This window comes from Saccopteryx leptura, chromosome 1, assembly GCF_036850995.1.
Source record: "Saccopteryx leptura isolate mSacLep1 chromosome 1, mSacLep1_pri_phased_curated, whole genome shotgun sequence".
NCBI lineage: Eukaryota > Metazoa > Chordata > Mammalia > Chiroptera > Emballonuridae > Saccopteryx > Saccopteryx leptura.
The window spans coordinates 116,307,444-116,328,664 of record NC_089503.1 but is presented as its reverse complement, the minus strand read 5'-3'; the positions used below and the strand labels follow the sequence as shown (position 1 = coordinate 116,328,664).

General features: G+C 34.4%; 1 protein-coding gene across 4 annotated transcripts in view; it reads right to left on the bottom strand.

Moving 5' to 3' along the window:
* Positions 1-21,221, bottom strand: part of CDH12 (cadherin 12) — a 979,368-nt gene that overhangs the window by 37,885 nt on the left and 920,262 nt on the right. For all 4 annotated transcript variants that reach the window (XM_066374045.1, XM_066374074.1, XM_066374064.1 and 1 more), the window contains 2 exons: positions 19,580-19,767; positions 2,789-3,042 (listed from right to left, as the gene is read on the bottom strand). In XM_066374045.1, coding sequence (XP_066230142.1) covers positions 2,789-3,042; positions 19,580-19,767 — 442 coding nt within the window. The remainder of the gene's footprint in view (positions 1-2,788; positions 3,043-19,579; positions 19,768-21,221) is intronic.

Sequence of the window (21,221 nt, the reverse complement as noted above, 5' to 3'; positions counted from 1 at the left end):
TATTTGGATACATTATTTGGATACAACTAACTGAACTTTTCTTTTAAACTATTTCAACTTTTGACTAATGCCATTGCATTCTAGCTCTATCATGATAAAATTGTATTAATGAATACCCATTAGTACAGAATAACATAGTCCTAAATTAATGCTTTGCAAGATAATCCTGTGAAAAGATAGTTAAGCAAGAGCAAAGGAAACAAACAGGCCACACTTAAACATGTCAAGTAATTTTACATGTTGATGCTTATTCTTCACAACATATTTTTACTATCATTCTTATGTGAGCAAATGTGTGTTAAGACTAAGAAAAGATGATTCATGCCATGTGTTTCCTCAGTTGACATGACTCAAGCTTATCGTTTAATCCAAGGGCATAGAAGAGAGACAACTTTCATGTTGGTTCAGCAGCAGTTTTATTTTTGACACCCCCACATAGGATCCATCTGTGTCTACAGTTTTAGTGAGTCAGTACCCATACAAAGTGAGACTGGGGATACTACTGTATTTCACAAAAAGTAGCACTTGTCAGACACCAGCTCCTGTGACATTAAACAACAACCAAAAAGGACAGCAACAACAACAACAAAACTGAGCTTGTACCTAAAAAGTTTCTAAAAAATGTAGCTTTCCCTTATTTTTCACACCAGGGTCTTGACTCTATTTTCTTGTATTTGGAAGCTCTCACCTACCTTTACCAGAAAGTATTTTTACTTACAAACTCTCTGCTTATTTTTGTTTTCAAATTTTACCCTAAATCAGAATTTAGTAATATTTTTACCTCATCATGCTTTATCAGTCTTCAAAAATAGGACATATGGTAAATTAAAATAATCTGGCATGTTTTCCAAGGTAACATGTTCCACTATGCCCCAATATCTCCTCATTTATCTTACTGTAGAGAATGTCAATCCATAATTATTTAGTTTTTATTGCTTTCTTTACAACCATCAATATTTCTTCCATAACTGTTTATATTCTTGAAAGCACCTGTAAATCTGCTCACCAGGCATTTCCCACTTCCACAATTATCAACACATATGCAGGGACTTCAGGAACAAGACTGATGAATGATGACAGGTTAATATATAACAACTAACAGCAGATTCTTGAGACTAACCCTACAAACACTGGTAATAAATATAGTTTTCTGGAGTTTAAGTGGAAGTGAATCATGTTATATAGTCATGTATAGCAACAACTTGAATCCACCGAGTAAATTAGCCAGCATTTGACCTGACAGGTAGGGGCACCCAGCTATTGCTATTTGTCTTCCTTTTTCCAAGACAAATTGTTCTTCTTTAGAGTTATCTCCTCATTATAGACATGCTTTAAGAAGGTACATATCTGGGACACTTAGGGGATGGATTCAAATAAATACCAAGAGCAGACCTGAATGCTTTCAAAACATTTCCTGAGATTTTGTTATATGTTATGAATGTGTTGAGGTTACAGCTTTATAGTTGATTAGTTGTTTTTGTTTGTTTGTTTGTTTTTACAGAGACAGAGAGAGAGTCAGAGAGAGGGATAGATAAGAACAGGAACAGAGAGAGATGAGAAACATCAGTCATTAGTTTTTTGTTGTGACACCTTAGTTGTTCATTGATTGCTTTCTCATAAGTGACTTGACCGTGGGCATTCAACAGACCGAGTAACCCCTTGCTCGAGCCAGCGACCTTGGGTCCAAGCTGGTGAGCTTTGCTCAAACCAGATGAGCCCGTGCTCAAGCTGGCAACCTCAGAGTCTCAAACCTGGGTCTTCCGCATCCCAGTCTGACGCTCTATCCACTGTGTCATTGCCTGGTCAGGCAGTTGATTAGTTTTTTATCATTAACTATCCCATGGCATAAAATCTTATATGTCTATATATAATGTTTTGCTTTAAAAGTCTACTTAATGTTTCTTTGGTCTGATTCTTGTATACTAAACTTCAGCCTTTTAGAGGTGCAAGATTCAGATTCTGTCTTCTCTCTCTCTGTTTCTCTCTCTGTCACTTTTTCTGTCGCCCCTTCCCCCAACCCTCAATACTTGTAGATATGTGGGATATGGGCATGTAGCAAGGAATTTAAGCATACAGAAGAAGCAAAGTTGAATGAAAACAAGTCTCAAAATCCACTGCAGCATCCAAATAGGAGTGAGGAAGAAGGAAATCCTACCATGTTCAGTAGTGCAAGTGGAGTTTATGGTTCTGAGGGGTGGAAAGAGAGATTTCCTTACATTTTCTTACTCCATTGACTGCTTTGTTGACTCACTACCCAGAAGCCTTATGTCATTAGGAGCTCCTGACACAGTCTGCGTTTTGAGAAGTTCCATAATATCTTACCCAAGAACTGGCTCTGACTGGTTCCATTAGCACATGCATGGTCACAGTGAGGAAATGAACTGCAAATTGCAAATGCTAAAACCATCTTTTTCAAACCCTAACTTTTGGGAGAGACAGAGATTTTAGATGAATTGAAAATGTATTAAATGCATATTATATTCCAGGCACTGTAAAATATTTTAAAATCATTACTCATGAAAATCATCCTTTGAAGCTGTATTATTAAACCTCTTTTATAGAGGAACAGTTGAGATTAGTTAGCTTGAGTAGCATGTCCAACATCACACAGCTGGTAAACTCTGTGAGGGATTTACATCAGGTGTTTTTGCTCAAATCCTACAGCTTTTCCACTAATATTTATGCAAAATCAGAATATTTTCATACACGTTTGTAGAGATCATTTTATAAATTTTTATTTCTTTTTCTGGCACAGAAAAAAGGAGGTTTTTTGTTTTTCTTTTCTTACCTGACAGCACTACTGCCCACATCAAGGTCTTGTGCAGTGACCGCGCCAATGATGGTCCCAACTGGAGTATCTTCGTAAACCTCCATGGTGTACAGGGGTTTGCTGAAAACCGGCGGCTCCTCCACGTCCAGCACGCTGATCTTCACCGTGGCTGTGTCTTTGAAAGGGCCGGCGGAGTGGAACCGGTGGTCAAGGTGAAGGTTGGAGGCTTCCACCTTAAACGTATATGCCTTCTTTGTTTCAAAATCTAATGGCTGTAGCAAGGACAAACCAAAAGTGAGGAGTGACCACATTCATACAGAATGCAGCAAAAATGGTGAACTAGCTTCAGCTCGTTTGCAAGTGAATACAAATTGTATTGGTTCCAGCATTTCCTTGTCCTTTATTCTTAATGGAAAAGGTAAATGTTTTAAGAAAAGAATCACCCACTTGTAGAAGATTCTAGGTAATTTGTAAAAATAATCAGTTATATACATTAAAATGACATATATGAGCACGTACATGGTAGGTAGGGTTTATTCATTTTATATGAAGCGTTAAAACAGCGAAAGAAACAACTTTTAAGAAAAACATTTTCTACTCTTATACAATTCTGACCTCTAGTGGAACTTAGCTGTAATTAAAACATAACAAAATTGAAAGTGGATAATTGAAAATACTCTAGATTCTACTTAAATTTGATATAATAAAATATGTTTTCTTCTTGGACCGCTTTTGTTATTTTGACAATAATATCATTTCTCATTAAACGCTTTTAAATGTTTAGGTCTTTTTGTTTAAAAAAAAAGAATTGTACCGGGATTTTAAAAAAGCATGCACAGTGTTAATATGAAATGAGTTTTAGTCTATTGTTTTGTCAGTATTGAGTATATAATTGTTAGGCACTGTAGTTATTAGGCATAGTCAGGATATTTTACAAAAAATTAAGGCTTTGAAAATGTATGATCAAAGTAAGCTGTGAAATATAATATTTAGAAGTCATTTGTCCATAAATTCCTTGATTTTCCATTTTAACTTTTAAACCCTGCTTGTATTCATTTTTCTTCCTGAATATTAGTTTTTAGTTTTATGTTTCCAATAACTGAAAATATTACATTCTAGAAATATGGTGTGGCTGTTGTGTTTTATGTAAATGAAACCTTTTAAGGTCAATGGCTCTAACTTCTAATCAACTATGAAAAATTAAAATGATGAAATTAACATTAATACAGAGATTTACTGAGGCCTTTAAAACTTTCTGTTTTCTAAATTAATTCCCTCTAGCATGACTCCTAGGACTTGCTAGACTTGCTAATTACTGTGTTGACACATCCGATTTATACCTCAGTACACCTAGGAAAATAAAGGAAGTATAGTTTTCTTTTTCAAGGAGAAGATTGTTGTTTTATGTGTTTTCTCTGAGGATGGAAAAGCAAATATAAAGATCACTGTGAAATCTTCAAAAACTATTATGATTCTATGGAGTTTGCTATAGCAAACTGTAATACCTCCTGAACTTGACATTGTTTTTTCCACATTTAGTGCACGTTCAGAAGGATCTATTTATTTTACCTCTAATTATTCCCTTTTACTTCTCCAGTTTTTATTCATGTTTCTATCTGCATTGTATTTAATGCTTTCTTTTAATTTTTATGTTTTAAATTGCTTACCTCATGGCCATTTAAATATAATATTGATTTTCTTCTATTTCCATCTCTTTCCTGCTAGGAAATTTTATGTATCTTAAGCCAATAGATGTGGAGATTGGCATGATAACTGCAATGGTTGATATTATTGCTATTGGTTATGTGAATAGAAATATTTCTTGAAAATAAGAGAAGTTAATTCCTATGTGCTTTTGTTTTGATTTGCCCGCACCTTGTTTTGAGAAAGGTGTCAAACTCATAAAAAGACAATCTATTTGCAATCTACGATAGCCAACCATTATTCAAGAGAAAAGCAGGAAACTGTCACAAATCCAACTGCAGATGTTTAGCCCTGAATGAAGAAGATCAAAGCAAGACAGTGCACACACAATTTCACATATTGAAAGGTTATCATGTTAAATATGGTAAGTTTGTAAGTTTATTTTATTAGTTTCTTTCATTTATTTATTTATTAAATTTAGTGAGAAGATATAAGGCAGAGACTGACTTTCACATGTGCCCTGACCGAATCCACCCAGCAAGTCCACTAGGAGGCAATGCTCTGCCCATCTGAGACCCTTGCTCTGTTGTAACCGGAGCCATTTTTTAGCTCCTGAGGCAAAGGCCATGGAACCATCCTTAGCGTCTGGGCCTAACTTGCTCCAGTCAAGCCATGGCTGCAGGAGAGAAAGAGAGAAAAAGAGAGAGAGAAAGAGAAAGAGAAGGGGGAGGGGTTAGGAATTAGATAGGCATTTCTCCTGTGTGCCCTGATCAGGAATTGAACCTGGGACATCTACACGTTAGGCCGATGCTCTATCAATGAGCCAACCAACCAGAGCCTACTAGTTTCTTATAGAAGTAATAATTATTTAAATTACTAAAAAAGTAACTTTAGATTTAAAAAAGTAAAAAATGTTTAACAAGTCAAACCATTCAAAGTTGGATTAATTTTGAAACTACTGATGGCTCTCACTGTGGTAAGATCTGGGATGCATCTTGAGGAGAAAAAGATACAATGATAATTAAGGTTTGCTCTCCCTCTGTATTCAACAAACCAGAATAATGAGACTCATGCCATCTTGTTTAAGGAATGCGTTGTTTGAAGAAGTACTAAGTTTCCTATCATTTGAAGTTTTTAAGAAAAATTGGATGCCTTAAGTGATGTCTGATGTATAAGAGTGAGACTGATGTATAAGATAGATGAATGCCTTAGCTAATCCAAGTTAAAGAACATAGAAGAATATATTTTCTGGTTTTGTAAACTCGATATGTTCTATGGATATTAACAACATGTTTTTTCTATCCTGGTGACCCCTAACTTCTAATGTAAAACTGTTTTCACTTTATCGTCTTTAGTCTTTTTGCCTCAAAATCATTATGTGTTGCTCTGGCTCATGCTTACGTCCTTTTTTTTTGGCTCTGAATTAACTTTTATACTAGAATTTTGGAGTTAGTCCTAAATTTTCCTCATTTTTCTCTACTTTCTGTTAGAGATTGAAATGCCTCTGACTATCTATATGATTAGGTGAAATTTTTCTAAATAAGCTCTCAATTTTATTTACCTATTTGATTAAAATTCTATAGCTATAGGATGGACGTGACTCTCCACTTATAGTTAGTTCATTTCAAGCCAGTACATAAAAAAAGAATTCTAAAATCTTTTTAAAAATTTCTAAAGGAAATCAGACATAATCTATGTTTTTTAAGAACCCCTTGCCTCTCAGAGCAGGCAAGCATTTGGTGGTCAGAAAGATGCAGAGTGAGATGAAAAAATGCTTCTGTACATACAAAAAATTCTTTCTACAATGAAAAAGAGATATCTTTCAGTGAAAAAAATAATGGAGAAAATTATAGGAGAAATGCCACATAATATCCTAGATGAACTTCCTTCTTCATGAAACTGACCCTTAGGCTATGTCACTTTTTTAAACTGAGTAGTTCAGAAAGAGCAAAGATACACAATACTGATTTCTCTCTACTTGACTTTATCAAACCCATGTGAGACCAGGGGTGGTGTTCAGTAATGAAATACATCTACTTTACAATCGACAAAAACTCTAATATTTGAAATAAATATTAAACTAACAGAATTCATTTTGTTAGAAAAAAAATATTCTATGACAGAAATCTATTATAAAGGTGAACTAATTCAGCTATTGCACAATAAATGAAAAATTTTTGGTGTTGTTTGGGATCCATTCAATATTATGAATCTTTCTAGAAAGGTAAGAAAATGATTGATTAAAGGGAATTTAGTTGAGTAACTCCTTGTTCCTAAGGGTGTTTCAATAAGGGAAAATTAGTGAGAATGGAATTTTCATAAAACAATTGATATTGTAGAAAATTGTACAGTAAGAAACCAGAATATGAAAAAATTGAATTAGATATATTCAATTGTTCATCATAGTATAAAATGTGGATTTGGGTAAGAAATCACTTTTTAGCATATTTGTTTTTAGCTATCTTTGCTCTCACTTTATTGAGGTCCCATTCATGGAAAACAACATAAAATATTAAGTGCCAAATGATTTTTTCTTGTCAAAGAAGGATGAGCAATTTTGGGCATATGTGAAAACAGAATAGAGCTATTTTAAAAACAATGTTAGACCTAACCAAGTGGTGGCGCAGTGGATGGAGTGTCAGACTGCGACCCAGATTTGAGACCCCGAAGTCACCGGCTTGAGTGCGGGCTAACTGGTTTGAGCAAGGTTCACTAGCTTGAGCCCAAAGTCGCTGGCTCGAGCAAGGGGTCACTTAGTCTGCTGCAGACTCCTGGTCACGGCACCTATGACAAAGCAATCAATGAACAACTAAGGTGCCACAATGAAGAATAGATGTTTCTCATCTCTTTCCTTTCCAGTCTGTCCATCTGTCCTGTCCTTCCCTATCTGTCCCTCTTTCTGAGTTACTCTCTCTGTCTCTATCACAAACACACATACACACAAATGTAGTTAGGTCTGCCACTTGCCAAAAAAACTACTTTGTTTGTTTTACTCTTCAAACCTTTATTAAGTCAACTTGAAAAATAAGCTTTGGAGAAAGCTTAAAGCAGCATTGTTTTCCAAGCAGCTGTTTAGTACAGAAAAACAGACATTATAATTACCAGACTAAAAATCAAAGGCATTCTTTAGAATTAACATTACTGTGTTAGCTTATCCACACTTAAAGAAATTCATTCCTTAGATTGTAATATGTTTAGAAATTCCTTCTTTCTATTTAAGTAATTATTCCCCTTCCCTTTTTCATAAACAGCCCTTGGCTTCACCTCCTAATTGGAACACTATTTGGGTTTCTGCTTAAATCAGTGCTACTGAATAGCTATTCTCTCAGATATCAAATAAATGCTTGTTGTTTTTCAATTTGGCCATTTATTTTTAGGTTTATATGTCAGATACAAGAGAATAACTTTCTGAGATTATTCTGGACTCACCATGCTTCTAAACAATTTTGTGTGGAAATGCAAAGCTAGAGGTATATTTTGAGAATTTGAAAAGCAGCAGCTTTGATTGAATTTAAATATATTCCCAAAATTCTTCAAGTGTGCAAGGGACCTGTAAGTTGAATGAGCTATCATCACATGAATTTGTTGTTTTTTGGAAAAAAAATAATTATGCAAATATAATCAAGGATATTACTCAATGTTAAGTTAATTAATAATGAAGTTTCTCTCAAGGGATCTGATTTTCATGTGAACTTATGAAAGGAAGAGGTTAGGACTTCCTCCTAACCTTAAGTAACCTTATGAGTGTAGGAGACCACCTGGCAAGTGCTTAAGGATGCCATTAAGAATGACAGTGGACTTTGGTCAATAGCTAGCAACACAATCAAAGTAAAATAGGAAACTTAGTCATAAAGCCACACATACACATACACACACACACACACAAAATAAATAAATATATATAATATATATATATATATAATATATTTATTTATTTATTTATTTATTTATTTATTTATTTATTTATAATTCTGCCATCCATTAGTTATATTGGAAAAGTTATTTAAGTCTCAGCACTGATCCCAGCCCAGGTGGTCACCTTGATTGCAGCTTGAGAGACCCTTAGCCAATGACCCAGTTGTACTATACTCGGACTCATAACAGCTATGCTTTCATCTTTCTTTACTTTTCCTCTTATACAATACCTCAATGTTTCTAATAAACATGAGTCATTTTAACCAACAAGGTAATGACATCACTCTTAAACAATAGTATCCTTTAGTAATTAAGACTCTATTCTCTTAATCTTACAGTGGTCGGTCTTACTGGTCAATGGAAAGGAAAACTGTCAATGAACCCAAATAACCAAAAGAAAAAACAGATTGGTCATTTCAAAAAAAGAGAGTTAGAAAAAAGATTTATGCCATGCTGAAACAAAATGGGAAGACAGTAAGAACAAGTTCTTGTAAAGTAGGTTTATTATACCGGGCTGAACCACAAAAGATACAAATTTACTTCAAACATTGTTTTAAAAAAATCATTTCCCAAAACTTAGTTTTACCATCAATGTAGTAGTCAATTCATTTATTTGTTTGTAACATTGTTTCATCCCATAAGAAAATCTTCCTAAACTCTGCCACTCCTCAGGTCACATAGTAAATCACCCATAAATGATGTCTGCACGTACATCTTTATTTATTTATTCGAAATCCACATAAATTAGATCAAACATTTGATTATATTGTATTAGGTGTCATGTCAGGAGTTGAGGATATAATGACTAACAAGTTAAATTAAGTCTATTTTACCATGAATTTTTATATCATGAAAAAGGAAACCCACAACAAAAATAAATGCATACATAATTTACAGTTAATGATAAGATTTATTGTTTTTTGTTTTTTTTACAGAGACAGAGCGAGAGTCAGAGAGAGGGATAGATAGGGATAGACAGATAGGAACGGAGAGAGATGAAAAGCATCAATCATCAGTTTTTGTTTGTGACACCTTAGTTGTTCATTGATTGCTTTCTCATATGTGCCTTGACCGCAGGTCTCCAGCAGACTGAGTAACCCCTTGCTCGAGCCAGCGACCTTGGGTCCAAGCTGGTGAGCTTTGCTCAAACCAGATGAGCCCGCACTCGGTGCCTCGAACCTGGGTCCTCCGCATCCCAGTCCAATGCTCTATCCACTGCGCCACTGTCTGGTCAGGCCAAATGATAAGATTTATGAGGAAAACAAGGTGATGGGACAGAGAGACAGGAAGGGATACAATTACACAAAGCAGATAGGAAAAACTCTCTGACAGGTAATACCAGACCTGAGATGAGAAGAAATAGGTGTGAGGATGTCATATGGAAATGGACCTGAGAGAAAGCCAGTAAAGGCAAAATTCCTGAGGCGCTTCATTCATCCTTTCAACAAATATTACTGGAATACCCTACCATGCTGTAGACATTTTATAGATTCTAGACAAGGCAAACAAAATTCACTACATGCATGGAGCTTGTCATTGAGGAAGGACAGTCAGAATAGAGGACAAATCTCTGTCCCTCCCCTTCTCCATCTTGGCTGGAACATCACAAAAACTACCTTCACTGACCACCTGTTCCCTGGCTTCCTCCTCCATAATTTCCTGTAATTAGGAGGTCCAAAAAAATAATCCTTATCTTTATTTTGCTTGTTAGTTCATTTTGTTCATTAGTTTCCATGTATGAGTGAAATCATATTGTCCTTGTTTATTTCTTTTATTTATTTATTTATTTATTTATTTATTTTTATTTTTAATTTTTTACAGGGACAGAGAGAGTCAGAAAGAGGGATAGATAGGGACAGACAGACAGGAACAGAGAGAGATGAGAAGCATCAATCCTCAGTTTTTCGTGGTGACATTCTTAGTTGTTCATTGATTGCCCTCTCATATGTGCCTTGACCGTGGGGCTACAGCAGACCGAGTAACCCATTGCTTGAGCCAGAGACCTTGGGTCCAAGCTGGTGAGCTTTTTTGCTCAAGCCAGATGGGCCCGCGCTCAAGCTGGCAACATCGGTGTCTCGAACCTGGGTCCTCCGCATCCCAGTCTGACACTCTATCCACTGCGCCACCGCCTGGTCAGGCATCCTTGTTTATTTCTGACTGACTTATTTCACTTAACCTATAACGTTTAGGTCTATTCATGCTGTCACAAAAGGTAAGATTTTTTTCTTTCTTTTCTTTTTTTTTTTTTTTTTTTGGAGACAGAGTATTCCATTTTGTAAACATACCACAGCTTTTTGATCCACTCGTCTATTGATGGGCATTTGGGCTTTTTTTCAGATCTTGATCATTGTAAATAATGCTGCAAAAATTGTTCCAGTGTTTATAGAGTGTCTATATTCTTCTGAATTAGTGTATCAGGTGGCGTGAGGAGATGCCTCAGAGAGCTGGGAACCTGAAACCTGTGTGATTATGTTAACTAGTATCGCACTAATAAATACAATTAAAAAATGGAAACAAAAAGGCAAAAACAATTATATTTAGAGAGAAGAGACAAGGACAAGCCATGTTAGCAGTTGCCCCACCAGTGTCATAAGCAGAGGGTCACCATGCCCTCCTCCTTGTCCCCCTTTAATAACAATCTCCCACCCAGACTCCATCAGGCCATCTCGTTCTCTGAGGTCACTTCCTCTCACTTCTCGGGTGCATACTGTCACTAGAATAAATTTATTGTGCTTTGCTACATCTTTTTGTCATGTTCTTGAATTCCTTCTCATTTCATGACAAGAACCTGGATCCAGATGAGGCCTGTCTCGGCCTTCCCTGGTCCCGCCTGGCATCACTATCTTCTAAATATACATAGTATGTTAGTGGGTAATAAGTGCCTCGAAGAATTTAATGTTTGGATGTTATGTGTGTCCTGAGAAATGGAATAAAATGTGTGTGTTTGTGTGTGTGTGTGTGTGTGTGTTTATGTAGGAGAGCTATATGTGTGGGAGGAAATGGATCTCATCATCATTAAGGAAGATTATTGTTTAATTTATTAAAAATAATAATCTAATCAGTTAATGAATAAAAGTTGTTACATTAACACTTGAGAATGCCACTATAACAAAAGGAAAAAAATCAAATAGTGATATTTAAAACATGGATATTAGCTTTGACAAATTTTAACAGTATTTCAGATTAAATTTTTTTAATTTAAGTGTTTTTTAAAAAATAAAAATGTTAAAATGAAGACATGCATTTTTGACAGTTTAGCTTTTTAAAACTTTGTTACAGACTTTATTAGAAATACACTTAAATTTTGTAAGTCATATCACTAGTATTTTGCAGCACTGCACATTTTTGACAATTTTAATGAATTTTTATAAGAATCATGGGCATTATTTCTATGTCTATATTTTTGTGACAATAACTGGATAAAATTCAGTAACTAAGATAAAACAAAATAGAACAAAATAAATAGACGAATTTTTAGAGCTTTTTTTGAGGATTTTGGTTACTTTTCATAAAAATAAGAAAATATTTCATCAACTATTATAAATGCTTAAGTAAAATATATGAGGTATATGAATAAAATTTATGACAATCTGGGGAGGCTAATTCTTTTTAGTTCTCTTGAATGACCAAGCTTATGTTTTACTTCTAACATATATTATTTTCCCCTAAGAAAGACAAAAAGGAAGAGAGATGAGAAGCATCATCTCATAGTTGTGGCATTTTAGTTGCTCAATGACTGCTTCTCATACGTACCTTGACCAGAGAGCTCCAACTGAGCCAGTGACCTCTTCATCAAGCCAGTGACCTTCAGCTCAACCAGCAACCATAGAGTCATGTCTATGATCCCACGCTCAAGCCGGAAACCCAAGCTCAAGCCAGAAACCTGAGCTCAAGCTGGTGAGCCTGTGTTCAAGCCAGATGAGCCTGCGCTCAAGCCAGCAACCTTGGCAATTAAAACCCTGGTCCTTAGCATCCCAGGCAAATACTTTATTCACTGAGCCACCACCTGGGCAAATTGAACATATATTATTCTTCACAATAGTTGAAGTAATTTACTGCAATTTACTACAAGCTGGGTGGTTTTCAGAGTTACCTTTCTTCTTTGAACTTCATAGTTTTCATTCATATAATCAGTAGAACACTATTTTCAAAATACTTTACAAAACATGTTGAGCTTTATATAGAAAAGTGAGAGCTAAGAGAAATAACACATTCATAAACTGAAATAGTAAACCAACATGGGACACATTTTTTTTTGGTCAACAAGAAATTTAAATACCTTGTATATTTCAAGCATCTTCATTTTTTGTTTGTTTGTTTGTTTTAATTGAGAGGAAGGAAGACAGAGAGACAGACTCCCACATGGACCCCAACTGGGATTCACCTGGCAAGCCCCCTATTTGGCAAAGCTCAGCCCATTTAGATCTGTTGTTTAGAAACTGAGCTACTTTTAGGGCCCGAGGCAGAGGCTCCACAGAGCCATCCTCAGTGTCTGGGGCTAACTGACTTGAACCAATCAATTCATGACTGTGGGGCAGGAAGACACACACACACACACACACACACACACAGAGAGAGAGAGAGAGAGAGAGAGAGAGAGAGAGAAGAGGAGGGTAAGGGGTATAGAAGTTAATAATTGCTTCTCCTGTGTGCCCTGACAGGAATCAGACCCAGAATATCCACATGCCAGGCCAATGCTCTAACACTGAGACAATGGGCCAAGGCCAAAAAAGTCTTCTTTTTTATGACAACATAAATACAGATACAATAAACTATAGTAGGAAGAACCATGTGTGTTTAGAATATGAGCGTCATAAGTATTAGAGGTGCTTTGACAGAAGTGCTAACATTTTGAGAAGAAAGTAAGACATGACCAACTTTGCTTGAGGAACCCAAAGAAGTCTTTGATGAGAGGCATGGGCTGGAGGCATGTTCAAGAACCAGAAACAATAGAGATATTCATGTGGGGTAGTGCTATGCAGAAGAAAGACTAGCACAGTATCTTTGGTAGAAATCGCAATAATTTGGTGTAGTAAATTGCTAAAGTAATATGTTTATGTGTGTACATATGTGTATATGCATGTGTGTGTGTATGCCCAAGAAGGTATTGCAAAATTTGCTGTTTTTATCTTTACCTTACTAGTTATGGGAATCAGAATGAATTTAAGCATGAAAGTAAGATAAACAGATTTAGGTTTTGACCAGTCACTGTTGTAGAAAAGTCAAGTTGGATGAAGATAAGATCTAAAACTTGGAGAATATCTGTGGCCCTGGTGGAAAAGGGTAATGAAGAAAGTTGTAACTTAACCCATGAGGAAAAAATTAACCCTGATCAGAAAAATCAGTGGCTGGGTTTCAAGTCTATTTAGCAAGGGGAGGTCAGTAGCAATGGAAGAGCATAAGAAAAAGGCTAGTTTTTCTGTATAAGGAACTGGAAAGGAGTTGGGGCCTTTTCCACATAGGAGAACATATTAGCAGTTGCACTTTTGTTGGGAGAAGGGAAGGACTTTGTCTTTAGTTACTTTACATTTGAAAAGACATGAAAATGCAACACATGGAAATGTCTACAAGGCACCAGACAACCTGCATTAGCTATGTCAGTTTGGGGGCTGATTTAAAGTTGATGAGATTGCTTAAGGAAGTTAGATAGACATTAAAAAAAAAAGATAAAAACAAATCTTTACAAAAAATAGGAACATATTATTTACAGAAAAAATCATGAACATTACTTATATTTTTTGAAATTAGTCATGTCAGACTGGCTAAAAACAGGAGTATTTTAAACTTACATTCTGGTGCATATATGGCTATATATAAAAGTTATTTGAAATTTGTTCTTATTTTTAATGTTACTCAAAATTTAACCACATGGTGGTGCTCTGCTACCAAATCATTTGAATTCACTTCCTTGCCATTAAGAATAAAAAAAGAAAATGAGTTTTAGTGCTTAGCGAGGCATAAGTAAAATATAAATGTCCAGTGTAAATGTCCAAAGTAAAACATAAATGTCTATTAAAGAGTCTTAGCTTATTTATTAAAGAGTTCTGGTGAATAAAGTATTTTATATCTTAGGCTTATAAGAAAAAATAAAATAATTTTGCATTGATGCATTCACAGCTATGTTTATTTAAAATAAAAGAAAAATACCAAGTAACATTAAAATAATGATTCTTTTAATTCTAAATATGCTTTACTTATTTTAAAACAAAAAAAATTACTTTAGCATTCTTTATTTTAAAGAAGATATCATTACTTATTAGTTTCCAATAGATATATTTGTAGAAATGGCATGGAACTATTTGAGATACTATGCAAGATGATAAATTGTCTTTTTACAAAGTTTGAGTATTCATCCTACTATTTAATCACCTAAATTTCATAACCAATAACAAGAAAAACACACTGCTTCTATAAATACACATTTAAGATTTTGAAAAAAATCCTTTTAAGATAACCATTTATTGCATTCCTTTTTAAAAAAAAGATTTTATTTTTCATTTTGAGGGGAGAGAGAGAGAGAAAAGAAAGTGGGGAGGAGCAGGAAGCATCAACTCCCATATGTGCCTTGACCAGGCAAGCCCGGGGTTTCAAACTGGTGACCTCAGCATTCCAGATCAAAACTTTATTCACTGTGCCACTAAAAGGCAGGCAGACTTTGAAAAATTTTAACTCATGTAATTTTATATTTATTTTTATACTCAATAAGTACATATCAACTCTCATTTATCCAATAAAAAACCTGACTAAATATTTAATAAATTTAGCTTTTCACTTAATAAAATTACTAAATTTATATCACTTTATTCTCAAAAAATTGAAAATGAACTGCCTTTTGACCCAGTAATCCCACATCTGTAAATTTATTCTAAGAATCTTGAAACACAATTCAAAAGAATATATGAACTCATATGTTTATTGCAGCATTATTTACAGTAGCCAAGATTTGGAAACAACCCAAGTGCCCATCAGTTGATGAGTGAATAAAAAGTGTGTGGTACATTTATACCATGGGACACTAGGTGTTCATAAAGAAGAAAGAAATCTTACCTTTTGCAACAGCATGGATGAATCTGGAGGTTATAACTTAAGTGAAATAAACCAGGCAGAGAAAGACAAGTACTATATTATCTCAGTCATGTATGGAATATAATGAACAAAATTAACTAACAAGTAAAATAGAAACAGACTGATACATAGCACACTGACAGCTGTTGAAGTGAAGGATGTTGGGTGAAGGAGGTAGAAGGAGAAAGCAAAAGAGGACCAAAAAATAAGACAAAACTCGTAGACACAAACAGCAATGTGGTGACTGCCTGGGGGTGGAATGAGGGAGGTGGAGGAGGGTGTGGGGGAGATAAATGGTGATGGACGAAGACTTGATGTTGGGGGGGGTGAGCACCCAAAACCATGTACAGATAGGTTTTGTAGAATTGGGGACCTAAAACCTATATAATTATGTTACGCAGTGTCACCTTGATAAAATTCAATAAAAATAATAATAATCATTGTGATGAGAAAAAATAAATAAAACACTTTATTCTCTCATTTTAAATGTAGCCATCTTAAAATGTTTAGATGGGATAAAAAAATTTTAAAGTTTTATTATTCTGATTATTTTCATACTTTTATTATAATGTTTAATAACATACTGAGCACATTTTATTTGTTTATACTTTACTAAGTGCAATATGACATAAGTATAGAGTGAGGGTAGTTTGTTTTTTTTAACCAGAATCTTGTGCCTCGGAGATACTTGTAAAGTTTCATGATGTTAAACTGCAAACAAAGTGACGCAGTGAAATGGAATTCAGTCACAATGCTCATAAACTAATGCAAGTTCCTGTTAAAAATTAACATTGAAAAATTGCCTACTTTTTTTCTTTTTTTCTCAGCTCCTGACCATCATTTTGATCCACTTAGATCCCCCTTATAAAGAGAAAAGAGGAGAGAGGGCAAAACAGCAATGGGAAAGCAATGAAGATTTGGGAGATAAAGAATAATGAGTGTCTACTTCAGACAACTTCAAGCATTTTGGCTTATTTTAAGTAAGTTCATAAAGGAAAACTCTATGAAAGCAAATGATATCGTGCTCTAATGTTAATCAAACAATTAATTAAATGATGTTTAAAAGAAAGAACTACATTTTCAAAGTAGAATAGATATTTTTGGACTTTCTAAATGTATTTAGTATACTTCAGACAATAATTTCCATATAAGTAAGATTTTACATCAGTTCATTGCAATCACGTGTTTAGGTATTAAAGAAAAAGTTTCAATGAAGTAAGTTTAAGATCATTGTGAAACTAAAGACATCTGGTGATGCTTCTACACATATTTATTATTAAAATCTAGTTCTTCCGGGACACCTAATGATCCATTTAAGATAAAGTTTTTTCAGAACTTACTAAATATATGCATAAATAGTTGCATTATACAATACTCACTTGGGGAAAAAAACCCTAAATAACCACAAACCAACAAGTATATAAAAGTATTATATTCAACATCATTAATTATCAGGAAAATGTAAATCAAAACCAAAATGATATATCACTTCATACTTGTTAGAATGGCTATTATCAAAAAACTCAAAAGGTAACAAGTGTTGACAAAGATGTGGAAAAGGGAAAACCTTGTGCTCTGTTAGTGGGAATATAAATTGCTCCTGCCATTATTGAAAACATTAGGGAACAAACTGTTCAATTGGTGGATAAATGGATTAAAAATGTGATATATACATGTACATATGTAGATATAGATAAAAATACATGTATTATAATATTATTCATCCATTAAGTAATGAAATATTGTTATTTGTGACAATATGGATGGGCCTTCAGGGAATTATACTAGGTGAAATAAGCAAGAAAGAGAAAGACAAACATAGCGTAGAATCACATGTCTGTGAAATCTTAAACAAAACAACCACGTATTTAGAAATTGTTAACAGAATAAATCTTAAAAGTTCTCATCACACTAAAAGAAATTGTAACTATGGGTGGTGATGAATATTAAGTAGACTTATAGTTGTGATCATTTCACAATATATACAGATATCAAATAACTATCTATGTTGCAGACTTGAAACTAAAGGTGTTATATCTACACTGTACATTAATAAACCATGCACAGTTGTGTAAATTAATTTTGTTTTTAATAAAATTTATTCATCTGAATATTTTCACATCATTTTATTTTAATGAAATCATATTGCCATGTGTAATCAAGAGATCTGTCTGTCTATATATGTGTGTACATGCTGCATGAACTCAATATAATATAAATATATTCACTGAATAGGTAGGTTGGCTGAGAGATTAGGCAATTTAAAATTTTTGTTACAAAAGTGTACTATTGAGTTATTTTTAAAAGATATATGTAGTCTAACCTGACAAGGCAGTGGCGCAGTGGATAGAGCATCAAACTGGGATGAGGAGGACCTAGGTTCAAAACCCCAAGGTTGCCTGCTAGAGTGCAGGCTTATAAAGCTTGAATGCGGGCTCAATTGGTTGAGCACAGTGTCACTAGCTTGAGCATGGGATCATACACATGGCCCCATGGTTGCTTGCTTGAGCTCAAGGTCAATGGCTTGAAGTCCAAGGTCATTGGCTTGATCCCAAGTCACTGGCTTGAGCAAGAGGTCACTTGCTCTGCTGAAGCCCCCCGGTCAAGCCACATATGAGAAAGCAATCAATGAATAACTAAGGTGCCGCAACAAAGAATTGATGCTTCTCATCTCTCTCCCTTTCTGTCTATCTATCCCTATCTGTCCCTCTCTGTCTCTTTCTTTGTCTCTGTCAAAAAAAGAAAAAAGATATATTTAGCCTACAGATTGTATTTTTCTTTTCCATCAGAATAATAGGAATTGCATCTGGTGGTTCCTTACTTAAAGATTAAGCCAATTACAACACTAAAAACAAATTCATTCAAATGCTTGGTGTAATTTACCAGATGATCAGAATATTAAAAAAAATCTCTTTTGGCTGTTCCTTTAAAATCTAGGGAGAATCTCACAATTTTTCACAACTACCATTGTTATAGAGATTATGGTCCATATTTACATCATTGGTTTCAAGAACTATTTCTATTGTCTCTTAACTAGTCAATTTTTATTTTTTTAAATACTATCTTTATTTACTTTTTTATTCATATTTTAGAGAGAGAGAGAGTGAGAGAGAGAGAGAGAGAAACAGGGGTGGAGCAGGAGCATCAACTCCCATATGTGCTTTGACCAGCCAAGTGCAGGGTTTTGAACCAGTGACCTCAGCATTCCAGGTCAACACTTTATCCACTGCACCACCACAGGTCAGGCTCAATTTTTATTTTTACTTCTTAGTCATTATCTTCCTCAGAACAGCCAGAGTGTCCTGGCTTTACAGGGTAAAGTTGATTTATATTGAAACCCAAGATGGGCTTCTTGAATCATGATCTATTTCAAGTCATTGGCCTGGACTACAAGGATGTATGGAATCGGCCCCTTCTCTGTGTCTTTGGCCTCATCTTTGACTACAGATTGGCCTCCTCTCCCAGTATGTCCATATGTGAGATTTTGCAGTTTCTGCTCAATCTTTCTGAAACACACATTGTTCAAACACCACATGACCAAGCTCTTGTTTGCTGCGTGTCTCAGAAGCAAAGTCATGCTAACAGAGAGCCTTTCCTGACCACTGCACTATGAGATAGCAACCACCCTCCACTTTACGTGTTATTCCTTCATCCTGTTTTATATTTGTCAAACATGAATTTAGCACTGCTCACAGTGTTTTTTGAATTTGTTGATTATTCTCATTTCTTTCACTCCTTCAGTAGTAGAACGTGCCAGATCAGAATTCCTCCACTATGATGTCAATGCTCACCAACAATTTGTGAGTTAGATATTTATACTCTGAAAGGTCACAAAAGGGGCAAAACCAAGCATGGTAATGTTAGAATTTATTTCTATATCATATTTTTAACTTAATTTTTTCACCTACCTTTGTAACAATATGAAATTAAAAATCAAACTCTGGTAAGAATTTTTAATAATTTCATCAAAGTAATAGGCTTAATCATTTCAGCAAAAATACTTACCTGTTGAATCACAGGATAAAAGTGCTGATGAGAGCAAGGAGTTCCTAATCAATGGGTCTTTCTTTATTTGAAACATTGCTAACTGAAGGAAAGTTAAAATTGCTGTCATTTTCAAGTGTTAGTCTTTTTGTTCTTTAATGATTATTGCATAGTCAATTGTCTAAAAACTTGTCTATGTACCTTTTTCAATTTGATGACTCCTTCTTGTGTCTCCTCATCTGTGACAATGTCAAATAAATTTCCCCCATCTCCTGGAACGATATTGTATTCAATTTCTGCATTTTGTCCAAAATCAGGATCCACAGCTCTTATTCTTCCAATAGCTGAGCCAATATGAGAAGATTCAGGAACTTTCAGATGGAAGATGCCTGATGGGACATGTATAATTTGTGTTGACAGTGAAATTAGCAAAGCATATAATAAAATTACTAAGCTGGAAAAATATTTTTCATATAAAATAAATCAAATTTGAAAATATTTGTGAAAAATTGAAAGGCAATATGCTGTCAAGTTAAAGATTATGATTAGATTTTTAATTGGACATTATAAATAGTAGAGTATGTTAAAATAATATTATTGTGAGGAAACATTTTACGTATTAAGAGCATCAAAGTGTACCTAATGCCAATGTGAAAGTGGGAATATACACAAAATTAATTAGAATTAATATAACAGAATGCTCTATATAAGATATAAAGAAGATACATAGATAGATGATTGAACAAGGGTTGGGAACCTTTCTGGCTGAGACAGCCATGAACGCCACATATTTTAAAATGTAATTCCATGAGAGCCATACAACGACCCATGTACCTTACGTATTATCCAATAAAAATTTGGTGTTGTTCCGAAGGACAGCTGTGATTGGCTCCAGCCACCCACAACCATAAACATGAGCAGTAGAAATGAATGGATTGTAATAAATGAGAATGTTTTATATTTTTAATGTTATTATTTTTTTTATTAAAGGTTTGTCTGCGAGCCAGATGCAGCCATCAAAAGAGCCACATCTGGCTCGTGAGCCATAGGTTCCCGACCCTTACGATAGAAGATAGATATTTAAATATTTATAGAAAGTTAAGGTTATGTCTTCTAACATATAAATATTAAAAAATATAAAATAATGTAAATATGAATATAGATAAACTATTTACTTAATTAAAATAAATCATTAAACTAAAAATGATGTATAAACTATAATATGTATAATTAACTAAAATTTTAATCTGTGATGAAATTAAGTATAGTATGTTATAAATGAACATCAACTTATGTTTAGTAAATTTTTATTTGGTACCCAGCTAGTCACTTTTCCACACTTTTAAAATTAGGATACAAAGTTCCAGTTTCTAATTTTTTAGTATTAAAAAATAGAATGTCTATTTTTTTACTACCAAGTGGACAACTGACATTACTATGAATTTTATAATGAGTCGCAAAAACCCTTATCTATATAAAATATACCAGAATTAGAATTGTAATATCTTATAAAATGAAAATATGTATAATGTTTAAAAGAGTTTTCAAAATTTTGAATGGTATAATATAAAGCAAAAGTTATGGTATAAGATATTTTACTTGCATCTCATCTAAGTAGATATTAATAAATTAAATAGCAGTTACTTCAAATCAAAATAAGGAAAGAAAACGGGAGTACAAAAAATACAAAAGTAAGACCCTGGCCGGTTAGCTCAGTGGTTGAGTGTTGGCTTGGCGTGTGGAAGTTGCAGGTTTGATTCCGGCCAGGGCACACAGGAGAAGTGCCTATCTGCTTCTCCACCCTTCCCCCTCTCTTTCCTCTCTCTCTCTCTCTCTTTCCCTC